The 12,911-nt window shown below is 36.1% G+C and overlaps 1 protein-coding gene across 3 annotated transcripts in view; it reads left to right on the forward strand.

Moving 5' to 3' along the window:
* The window catches only part of BCAP29 (B cell receptor associated protein 29), a 120,539-nt gene extending 112,951 nt beyond the window's left edge, over positions 1-7,588 (forward strand). For all 3 annotated transcript variants that reach the window (XM_077165150.1, XM_077165232.1, XM_077165069.1), the window contains exon 8: positions 6,608-7,588. In XM_077165150.1, the coding sequence (XP_077021265.1) occupies positions 6,608-6,643 (36 nt within the window). In that variant the 3' untranslated portion in view covers positions 6,644-7,588. The remainder of the gene's footprint in view (positions 1-6,607) is intronic.
* Positions 7,589-12,911: the final 5,323 nt, after the last annotated feature.

The following is a 12,911-nucleotide window of genomic DNA, read 5'->3' on the forward strand; positions in this document are numbered from 1 at the left end:
CTGAGGAGGAGCTCTTCTGCTCTCAAGTTGGGCTCGTTCTCAGAATGTGGCAGCCTTTGTGACTTTTTCAGACTTCTTTGCAGTTACAATTCTAGAGTAATTTTATTCCATGAAGACCCCTGGTTCTGATACTCATTACTCTGTGTCTTTGTGGTCCTTGTAACTTCAGGGTCTAGCACTTTGCCTGGCATGAAGCATGCAGGCCCTATACACATAGGCCTTGGACTGAGCCAGACCTAGAATACCTGTAGTCATAGTAGATTTGTGATCCCAAGTAGGTTACATCACCTCTCTGGGCCTCAGTTTTTTCATCTGTAAAATGGAAACAATAACATCTATCTCACTGATTTGTTGGGAGAATTAAATAAAATGTGTATGGATTGAGTCAGAAGAAAACTTTATTTGAAAATTTTCCATCCATCTAGTTTTAATTCTTTTCAGTTTATTTGGTTCTGTTCTTGAGAACATAAATCAATTCTTATAGTGCAGTACCTGTTGATAATAAACAGTCAAAAAATTATGGCTGTTATCATTATTATCATCAGTATTGCTTCCTCTGTAGAAGTTGTGCTGTCCTAATCCCAGGACATTAAGGGCTCAGTCACATTATCTGGAGTAAGTAGTTAGGTTTTCGTTAAGGCCACACTTTCCCCATCTCGAAAATAGAGATCCTGAATCTGCTGACTTCACCAGAGCATGATGAAAATTACTCACTCCATGGATCCACCATAGAAAGTGAAACTATAGGCCTCTCATCTAGATATATAACTATTTTTTTTCTCCCATTCATGATGTCAGGGTGTACTTAATCAGGATGAGTATCCACACCAGTAGACTTGCCAAGGTGTCAAAAACATTTAGATTCCTTCATAGGGAAAGGAGAAGCAGAAGTATGTACTTAGTTTCCAATGGGCAGTGGCTGTTGCTGTGTCTCCACTGCTCCTACTCCCTGAATACTGTATGTGACAATGAGATCCCAACCCGTTTCCTTCACCCAAAAAAGACACCTTCACCTTGGAACTTATGCATTCTTAGCAAAGGATATAGAAAACTTTTATGAGTAATTTCTTCTTTTGAAAGCAGTTGTTATGCTTGATGCTATGAAAAAAGAGCCTATACCAAAATGCCAAGTGCCATGTGATGAGTTGGATCTTGTTCATTAGCATATTTAGGCTTTGATCTAATTTCTACTTATGTCCAGGTTTTTAAAATGTGATAGGTGACATTTATTCAGAATGTATTCTGGACCAAGCAGGTAGTTAATGACTTCAGATGTATTATCATGTTTACTCTCCATAACAATCCAATAAGTTAAATATTAAAAAATAGCTATTTTTTAGTAAGAAAATTGAGGCCCATTAAATTTATATGATTCACCAATGTCACTCAACTAGAAAGTACTAGAATTTGAAGTCAAGAAATCATTCTCCAGAACCTCCATCATTCACCGCTGTGTTCTTTGGCCTATTCTAGCCATTGGACAGTATGCCCTTGGATCCATTTTCCTCCCACGTATGTTCTACTTTTTATCACAGGGAACTTCACTTTCCAGGATCACTTGTTCTCTGATTTCTGGGCAGGCTCAGCCAATGTGAGGCACTGGTGAAAGCCTGTGGAAAGCCAGGATATTTCTCCTACTCTTTCTCTGTTTTGAGTGACTTCTTCAGCAACAGCTAATTCTCATTCATGGCTCCAGTTCCTAGACTCCATAGTCCTAAATCGCACTGGGCAGAACCACCAAGATTCCAGCTTTCACTTTGTGGCCCTGGCTACTGGTTCCATAATACTATCTCCTTCCTCATCCTTCCAGCTCAAGGAGTGGTGGTAGTTTTTTGCTTTTGCTAATCCCTTAGATCTTAGGTGCTTCACTACCCTGTTTCATGTGTGTACCCTCCTATCACCTGTAAAATCAACTTCCTACAATTAATTGTTTGAAGAAAAAAAAATCTCAGCTGAATAGTTTACCAGTTTTGTAACCCTTGGATGAATTGTATGACATCCATGCACCTTGCCTTCATTATTTTAATGAGGATTATAATACCTGTCTGAGGGATTCCTTTGAGTGTTAAACAAGATTCTGTGCCAGAAAGTACTTTAAAATATATTTTAATTGGGAAAATTTCTGTACAATCATTAAGATGCTATTAATTATGCCTTAACTGGGCATATTTATTTCCCATCCACCTTACCCATCCCCTTTGTCCACTATGAGAACCTATATAAAGTTCTGAGATTCTAAGATTCAGTTCTGAGGTTTAGGTATGATTAAATGAGAACCATTTTCTTAAAAATGACTCTTAATACTTTTATGGTGAACTTCTAAACCCTAGTTAGTAGCTGTAAATCATCTATGGTAAAAAGCTGTTATCAAATTGCCCTTCATGGATTTTACTTCTATTGTCAAGATTAACATAGTAATTAAATTATATCCTAAGGTTCTTTGGGGAATTTATTAGCATTTTCACACTTAAGTAGATGAAGTGTTTTATAGAGAGTAATCATGAAATAAATGGTTGTTAAAATATGGAGAAAACAGAGAGAAAAACTGATTTCTTCACTGTAAACAAATCCTATTTTACGTCTTTAAAACCTGTTGGGATTTCCCCATTTAGTCCCCTCCCTGTTACAGGCACTAAATACATATTAGAAAACAGTCCCTTCAAATTATGTAGTGTTTGCCTTTCCTTGTTTGCCCTGGATCTCTTCTAGAAAAGAAAAAGCAAAACTAACCAGGAGTTACTGGCAGTACAAAAGCCCATCAGCCCCTACCAGTTTTAACTTTCATTTTGGAGCACCCCCTTCATTTAAGGGATTTGCCTATAATAACAGCTTTGATTTTTATCTAAAGTAGTAAGATATCTATAAACATGTAAAAGTGGTACCTTATCACTCAGAATACCGCCTCCATTCCCTTCTTCTTATTTGGTTGCTTAAGGTCAATGTTATTAAAGTTGCTTTGAAAGTATTAATTCCCAGCCTGAACAAGACTTTGATGAACTCCTATGTACAAGCAGTAGCATTCTGCAACTCCATTTTAGGAATTTTTTTTTCTTGCTGCAGACATTTGCCTTCTTAATTCAAATGATCTCTAAGTTACTTTCTATTCCATTTTTCTCCAGGTTTAGGTGATGTATTTTAGTCATCTTTATAATATGATCAACAAAGAGTATAATTTGAGAAGCCACTTCTATTGGCAAATAACTGAAGTGGGGTAAAAAACAAGCTCTTCTCTTAGGTTTGAAGGTATTTTAACGTAAAAAGTTAAACAGAACTTTTACAAAATAATATAGATCCCATACAAAGATCTTCAACATACCCCTACCCCCCAGATACCCAGATTGACCAATTTTAACATTTTGCCACATTTGTCATATCATTCCATCCATCTATCCATGTGTCTATCTGTCTATTTTCTTAACACTTGAGTGTCAGTTGGTTTACCTTATGTTGCTTGAACACTTAGCCAAATACATTTCCTAAGAACAGATATATTCACTTATGTAACCATATAAGTTATCCAGTTCAAGAAATTTAACATGGATATAAAGTTATATACAGTCATCCAGTTCAAGAAATTTAACATTGATATAAAGGTTACAGTCTTCATTTTAATTTTTTCATATTTCCAGGTAATGTCTTTTGAGCTTTTCTCCTCCCTTGCTAGATTCCATCCAGGTTCAAATATTGCATTAATTATCATTGTCTCTTTAATTTTTCTCCCTTTTTTCTCCTCCTTCCCTCCTGCCTTCCTCCCTCCCTCCCTCCCTCCCTCCCTCTTCCTTACTTCCTGCCTGCCTGCCTTCCTTTCTCCCCCTCCCTTACCACCATCTATCTATCTTTCTTTCTTTCTTTCTTTTTCTTTCTCTCTCTCTCTCTCTTTTTCCATATATATACAACATAACTCCCATGTCAACCACTCTCATGCATACCATTCAGTGGGATTAATCATATTCACTATTTTTTGTACCCTCACCACCTTCCATCACCAAAACTTTCCCATCTCACTTAACCAAAACCATATACCCATTATGTTTTAATTCCCTATTCCCCATTGCCCCTGTCCCTGGCAACCTGTACTCTAATTTATGTCTCTGTGGGCTTGCATATTCTCCAGTATTTTCTTTGTAGTTACCATAAGGCTTAAATTTAACATCCTAAATCCATAAAAATCTCATTTGTTTGATACCAACTTAGTTCAATGGTATATATAAACTATGTTCCTATTCCCCACCACCCCCCAGCCTTTATGTATTTCTTGTCACAGATTACATGTTTATACATTATGAGTCCAAAACCAGTGATTTCTTATTACATTTTATGCATTTGTCTTTTAGATACTGTAGGAAGGAAAAGTTGAGTTACAAATTAAAAATACAGTAGTACTGGCGTTTATATTTACCCTTGACATTACCCTCACCTTAGTTATTTCTTTTGTGGCTTCAGTCTATTGTGTACTGTCCTTTCCTTTCAACCTACAGAACTCTCTTGAACATCTCTTGTAGGGTTAGTCTAGTGGTGGCAAACTACCTCAGCTTTTGTTTCTCCAGGAATGTCTTAACGTCTTTCTTATTTTTGAAAGATACTTTTGCCAGATATAGACTACTGATTGGTTGGCTTTTTTTTTTTTTTTTTTTTGCTTTCAGCACTTTAAATATGTTATCCTATTACCTTCTTTTACATCCATGGTTCAAGAAATTTGCACTTACTCTTAGAAAGGCTCCTGCTATGTGATACATTGCTTTTCTCATAAGGCTTTCAGAATTCTTCTTTTCTCTTTGGCATTCAGCAGTTTAATATGCCACCGTGTAGTTTGATGATAATATGCCATGGTGGGGATCTGTTTGGATTTATCCTTTTTTGGAGTTTCTTGTATATCCTAGATGTGTAAATTCATGTCTTTCATTATATTTGGGGAATTTCCAGCTATTATTTATTTGAATATTCTCTCTGCCCCTTTCTCTCCTTCTTCTCTTTCTGGAACTCCTACTAGGTATATGTTGGAAACTTTGAAGGTGTCCCACAGGTACCTAAAGTGTTGTTCATTTTTCTTCATTCTTCTTTTTGTTCTTCAGACTGAATGATTTCAATAGTCTTGTCTTTAAATTCTCTGATTCTTTTTCTGCCAGCTCCTTTCTCCTGTTGAACCCCTCTAGGGAATTTTTAATTTCTGCTACTCTCATCTTAAGTTCTGTTTGGTTTCTTTTCATACTTTCCATCTTTCTATTGATATTCTCTTTGTGTTCATCTGTAATTTTCCTGATTTCCTTAGTTCTTTGTCCATGTTTTCCATTAGTTCTTTGAGCATATTGAGGATCATTTTTTAGAAAGTCTTTGGTATGTTCCATGTCCGGCCCTCATCACTGATGACTTCTAATGCTTTAATCTTCTTTTTGCCTGAACCATCACTTCCTGTTTCTTTGTATGTTTTATAAACTTTCTTTGAAACCCAGAAATTTTGATATTTTAATGTGTTATTGCTGGAAGTTAGACTCTGAAGTATCTCTTCCTTAAGCTTATATCCAGTTAGTATTGTGACAGAGCTTTCCTTGATTGCCAGACACTAACAATAACAGAAAAAAGGATGAAAAGAAAACACCTTTCTCTGTCTTTGCAGATTGACCTATTCAAGTACTTTCCTTCAAGATTTATTCATATAATGAGTTCAGAGAATAGCTTCAGGCCAAAGTGTAGGAACCTCCCTGATTGTTTCTGCACATGCTTCTTGTCTTGGGCATACTCATGTGGGAGGCCCTCAGAATCCCCCCTTTACTGGATACTTTCCTTCTTCCTTAAGAAACAGTTTTCTATGGTCCCATGCACCTTACTATATGTCCCACAGCCAACAATCACTTGCCCCAGGCAGCACAACTTGACTATTCTCCCACAGCAGTCTGTCAGAGAGCTTGATGAGTCACCTTTACATACAGGGCAAATTCCAGGACAGTCCCTCAGGCCACCACTAGATAGACTGGGCCAGACCTACAAGCTCCCAAATTGTGTACAAGGGTCACTCTGCCTCCTCAGGAACTGAGACCAGCAACCTACACTGAGAGGTTAGGCCAGCCCCATGCCAAGCTAGTAGTCAGGATGCCATGAGATCCTACCACTTTTCAGTAGCCTTTTTCCTAATTCAGTTCTCACCATTGCTGCAGTCCATTAACTGTTCACTGGGGCTTTGAGGAGGATATTTCTGCCACTTCTTACTGGTTGTTAAAAGCTTCTGTGGGAGGACAAAGCCCTAGAGGTAACTCTCTTCACCATCTTGAATGAGGTGGATGCTTCCCTTCATTCTTTACTTACCAAAATTCCTAATTGGGTTTGCCATAGGGAAATTTTAGAAATTTTTTTTTTCCCCAGTGTTCTTCATAAAGTCAAGCAAGAAAGAACTTTTCAAGAGTGTTATTTTTCCCCTCTCGACATTTTTTTCAAGCAAAAAACTCAAATCTTGTAGTTTTTAAAATTTGAGACTTTCTCATTTGATCATTCTCAGAATTAATAACCACACACAGAAGAGACAATATTTTTAAAAAGAAAAAGCCCTTGTTTTATCTATCGAAACCTTTTCTCACTCTTTGATAGAATGACCTAAATCATATTTTTCTTACAGGTTCATTTGGGAAAAGGCAATAAGAAAGGCCTCTGAACTTTATGAAAGAAGATTGTGATACACCATGTCAAGATGATAAATTTGTTACCATGTAGACCTCTGGGAAATTTAAAATTCAGTTCAGAAAAATGTGCTGTGACTGGCCAGCAATTTTTTTAATGCCATATGTAGGCTTTATTGTAATGACATTATCATTATATTTGATGACATTTCAGATATGTTGTAAAGTCTGTATCCCAGCTCTTAAGAAAAACATAAGCATGCTAAACACCATCTTTATATATTGATAGTAATACTAGTATATAATGGCTGTTTACCAATAAAAGGTAAAATTTTTTAGCAATTTAAATCCAAATTAGATCTTTTAAGTTGCATGAAACCATTAATAACCTTAAAAGCTTTGATGAGTTTTAATTAATAATAATCTGTTTATTTAATCAGATGATCATAGTGATGATGTACTTGAAAAATAGTATTCGGTGTCAGCAAATTTGCTCACAGGGAGACTATATAAGGATAAATATTAAAAGTTAGCCACTATATTTATAGAGAAGAGTCAGAGAGAATAAGCAATGACCTTAGCTTTTGCTTGTTTTAAGCTTGATGATACTATGGTTTACTCTTATAAGAAGACTATTTTGATAATTATATTTTTATTACTGTGCTTCTGCACCTGTTTTTTTGTTGCCATGTGTGTTAATTATATTCATAATTAGTAGGCATTCAAGTTCATCTGGTAGTAGGGTTTGCATCTATTTAAATAATTCCCATAGCTCTAAACTAAACTTACTTTTACAACAGTGTGGAATTCTTGACTTAAAATAGTAATATGTAACATACCCAAAGAGCAGTGCTTCCTTGGCTATGAGAGTTACTGTTAATTATACAAATATTACCTCAAATATGCCTATACTGGTGTCACACAATTTCTCTGAAATGTTTATATGTTCTAAAAGCTAAATAATAAAATTTAAATATTTTTCCAGTTAAATTTCATTTAGAGTTTCCATTAGAAGATGCTAGTAACTGTAATATTAATATAATTTAGGTTGCTTCAGTACTTAGATAGGAAAATCATCTTCCTTGTCTCATAAAGACCTAAATATCAAAGAAAATGGAAAATTACTACTGGAGTTTTTACTTTTCTGATCTTTGTTTCATCTTCTGTTGTTTATTATAATTTTAGCACCAACTTCATGCATATTTAATTTTTTCCTTGCACAGTGGATGAAATGAGCAAGTATTTAAGAATTTTATTTCAGAAAAAAGTCAGGAGTTAGTGCTAGAAAACAAAGATGTAGGAGACATTTCACAGGAGTAAGAAATGGGAGTTAGACCATATGGGCTGACAACACCATAAATAACAAGGAACACAGAAATAGGAGAGAACTGAAGAAATGACAGCTCAAAGTATAGACATAGAAATATCAAAGTGAGAGCTACATGGGTAAATATATAGATACTGAGACTTGGGATCTGGCCTACTGTATGGAAATCAAATCTCATGACAGAACATAGAGAAAAGTAGAAAATGCACAGCTTTAGAACTGGCAAAAATAAACCTAATCCGAGATTCTCACCATTATGTAGCCATGTGATCTTGAGCAAGTCATTCAAACTTGCTGGGTCTCCATTTCCTTTTCTTCAAAATGGGAATAACAAAACTTACAGCAGCATTACTATATGAACTAAATAAGATCACACATTATTTCTTGAAGCTTTCCACAGCAAGGAGAAATTCTGGTGATTTTTGAGAAGCATGAGGATTTGGAAGATATCCCCCCAAAATTTAAAGTTTGTATTTAAGGGATCTTAGACCTCGACCCTTCAATTTTACAGATCTGTAATCTAAGGCACAAAAGTTGTAAGAATTTTCCCAAGGTAGCAGAGGAATTAGATTCAAGGGCAAGATTTGCGCCTAGAATTCAGGTGTCATAGTTCCCCACATATTACTCATTTTTTGTTTACTTTTTTTTCAAATTTTTAATTAAAATACAATTTTAATTTTTATTCCAATAACACATATATATAACAAAAAATACCCCCTTTTAAGCACATTCAAATATATCAGTGCTGTTAATTGTGTGGTACCATCATCACCAATTCCAAAACTTTTCCATTCCATCGTCTCAAATAGAAACTCTCTGTACCTTTTAAACCTTAATTCTAGTCTTTATACACAGACTAGATAACAGTTTTGGCAGGCAGAACTATCACCATACATTAGACAAGGGCATTTTGCTCCAGAATCTGTGCACTTAAATACTATACCAAACTGTCTGAAGCCATGTTTGTTCCTCCTGTTATTCTCCTTGCCAGTGATGGTGTTCAGCAAATCCTATTATGTAAAATGTGTATTTCATGGATTTAGTAATATTGCATATTAAAGTATGTTTCTTCCCATTGCTAGTAATGTATTATTTAGGTCTTAGACTGTATTACAGATTCAAATACAGAAGTATTATTCTTGTCTTCTTCCATCAGAGTCTTCTTGTAAATTTTCCTTGAGGTTCCTGACTCTAGAAGGTGACCTTTAAGAAGTTCTAGTTAAGCACTGTAGAATTTGGCATGAAATCATTTTTGTAGCTTGTCTGACTCTGTCTGTACTTGGCTACTCATCATATTCTTTAGGGCCTAAGATCCTCTCTTGGCTATTTATTCCAGTACTTTGAGGACTGGGGTCTCTTTCCAATGACAGAGTCCTGCCTCTGAACCCCAATCTAGGGCCTTCAACTACATTAGTCATGTGAGTAAATAAAAATTAGACTTAGCTGTCTCCTGTCTTAGTTTTTTTACCCTTCTTCAGTTTTATTTCTCACCATTCCCACTGCCATCATCAAACTCCAAGCCTGATATTATCATCTCTAGCTTGGACTACGATGACAGTTTCCTGCTGGTCTGTCTGCATCTCCTCTTACCCCTTTCCTATATATCTGCTCTCAGCAGCCACATGATTTTTTAAAAGCACAGAGCATGACACTTCCCTGCTTAATAAATTCCAATTGATTTCCTCTGCACTTAAGATCAAATCACAACATCTCACCAGTTCTCACCTACTCTGCTGCCTTGTCTCAGTCCACACCCCCCACCAACCATGCTTGTGTTCTGATTTTTCTTAGAGTAAACCAATTTCTTTCCTCTCTTAGGGCTTTTGCATGCGTGCTGGATCCCAAACCTGTTGTGTCATTACCCTATATTATTTTCATCATAAAACTTATCTCTACATGAAATTATCTCATTTGTGGTTTTTGTCTCCTGCCCAATAGCTAACACAGTTTTTGCATACAGTGGTTCTCAACTGGAAGTGGGGTAAGCAATGCTCACAGAAGACATTTGGCAATGTCTTGAGATATATTTGGTTGTCGCAGCTGGATTAGTGCTACTGGCTAGGATTAGTAGAGGCTAGGGTTGCTGCTAAACATTCTACACCCAATATAGACCCCCACAACAAAGAATTTTATCCATCCTAATGTGTCAGTAGTGCCACAGTTGAGAAGTTCTACAATACATGCTTGTGGCAGAGGATATTAGTTGTCCCCCAATATCTGTTTTTTAATTATTTTATGGTGATAGATTCCCTGCCTTTTAATAGACAGCTGCCAAGCATAAAACAACATTTTCCAGTCTCTCCTGCGCCTGGGTGGAAGTAGGTAAAAATGCCATAAAATAGCTACTTCTTTGCTTCTTCCTCCATCCTGCTACTGGAAATATAGATGCTGCCATTGAAGATCATGAGACTGAAGTCATCCCTAGTGGACCAGCAAGATAGGAGGTTGACACTTCAAAGCACCACACCTGTCCTGAATTGCTGCTCAACAAATTGCTGAATAAATGACTGGTATTACATATGTTTAACACATTTTTCCCTATGTGCACAAAACCATTGACCTTTTTTCATCACCTTTGCTGTTGTAGGGTCTCATTTGATCTTCCCTATCTTTTAAGCTGGAATCTTGATAAAACTTACATCCTCTACTTTCTCTGCACATTCAACTTTTTATTTTTAAAAACTGTCACGAGTCCATCAACAACATGCAATGTGTGTGCCCCCACAATGTCTAAGCATTTCATTTCACAAGAGTTTACAAGAGAAGGAGACTCTCTAGTCTTTCTTGTCTTTGTGACTTATACCACAAGAAGTCCAGCCACCACAAACATAAAATCATTCAGCAACATTATGTATCTGCCCATAAACAATTTCTTGTTGTATAATTGTAACTAAATTAAGAAAATCTTAAGTTTCCTATAGGGTTTTATTTTGTTTTTCTTTTCTTTTCTTTTTTGCATGGGCAGAAACAGGGAATCGAACCCGGGTCTCCAGCATGGCAGGCAAGAACTCTGCCTGCTGAGCCACCATGGCCCACCCAAGGTTTCATTTCGATGATTGGCTCTTTTCCTAAATTTGAGCAAAGAATGTGTTTGAAGTTAGGGCTTTGCCTCTAAACTAGATAACTTCCTGGTTAGCCAGGATCCTTCAGAGAATCTATTGCTCCTTCAGAAATCTTTGTTCTCTCTGAAGCACTGCCCCCATAGTAAACCTTTCTGTTTCACTGTTCTAAGGGCTGCCAATTTCCTGATGTACAAATAACCTTAGAGTGCCACTTCTCAGCCTAAGGATTCCTAAAATCACCCTCCAAAGGAATTTACTTCCTGAAAAATTTTTAGTTGATTTTTCCTTGAAACAAAATTGATTCACAGTAAATGTAGAAAATACAGAAATACAGAAAAAAATTACAGATAACTTTGATCTTCCTATAATACACAAATATTTACAAAAACTGGATTTTTCCATATATATATACATATACACACTTTTGCAACCTGTTTTCCACTCTCTTTCTCCACATAAATATTAATTCTGTAACAAAATTCTCCATAGGAGAACGTATATCACATAAGGTATATAAACATCACCTGAGGGGTCAAGGATTTGTTCAAACTACACATATTTATATGCCATTACAACCGTTGAGAATCACATACCCAGACAACCTGTTTTAGTGATGAGATCATACCATTAGCAAGTACAAGGGGGAAGAAAAAGGGGATGAGACCCACTGTTCCTGACATAGTGTGTTTAACTTATCCCTGTTGGATATTTCATGATAACCTTTATTGGAAGAAAATGCTCTAGAAGTGGTAGAGCATGGTGGTTTCATGCATGGACTGCCTGGGTTCAAGTCCCATCTCCTTTATTCATTAGGAACTTGGGGCAAGTTTCTTCATCTTTAAAATGATAAGACGCCACCTCCTGGACTTGGTAAAAGGATCAAATTAATTAATACACAAAATTTTAATGGTTTCTGGTGGTAAGCCACTCTGAACATTATATAAAAACTGGTACCCAATGGTAAACTACCCCATATTTTTAAAAATCACCTGAGGAGCATGTATAAGTCTTTAAAATGGACCTCCTAGTTCATTGTAATTATATTTACTGTGGTGGAACTGTTAGGCAGTTTTGGGTAATTTTTTGTTTTCCTAACAACTATGGGCAGCCATCTCCCTGCCACCACTGCTCAGACCCACCCCAGACAAAGCACGGTGCCCAATTTGCTTAGATATGCTTATTTGGATTGAATTCAGTTCAATTCTATGGTGTCAGATTCTTTTCAGATGACTCTCTGCCTTCCTAGTCTTTGATGTGTGTCTTTTGTCTTATGACATGATCATTTACAATTATGACTAGCCTTCTAAAATATCAACTCCCTATTCCTGGTAACTAATGTATTTCCCTGAAAATCCCATTGATAGAGTTTACTTTGTAGAAGGATCTGGGTGTGGGTGTTTTATTAGCTGCTTGAACCTTAACTAGGATCCATTTTTTCCTCTTTTCTCAAAGATATAAATATATATAAACTATATATATAGTTTCTAACTCAGTTTTGTTTTGTTCTAAAAATGATGGTTGGGACAGATCTAGGTTTTGTCAGGCCTAGGGCAAATATATAAAAAAGATAAAATTTCTTAGAAAAAGAATACAAAATTACCAAAACAAAATTAAATATGAACATAAGGATTTATTCAAAATAAGAAAAAAAATCATAGATTCCTAGAAACTTGGAGATTCAAATCCCTTTCATGAGAGAACTTTTTAGGCAATTTATCAAGAACGCTTCCTGACTCGCTTCTCCTTTCTATCTGGGGCACTCTACAAATTCAATATCAAAAAGCCCCTGTGACTCAGGGGATCTGAACATAAGCTTAAGTCCACACAAATCTGCCTCTAGGCAAGAAAAGAGAGGACAAGCTGATATAGTCAACTTGTTGAAAACTCGAAATTTTAAGTAATATGAACCACAGA

The sequence above is a fragment of the Tamandua tetradactyla genome, chromosome 1 (genome assembly GCF_023851605.1).
Source record: "Tamandua tetradactyla isolate mTamTet1 chromosome 1, mTamTet1.pri, whole genome shotgun sequence".
NCBI lineage: Eukaryota > Metazoa > Chordata > Mammalia > Pilosa > Myrmecophagidae > Tamandua > Tamandua tetradactyla.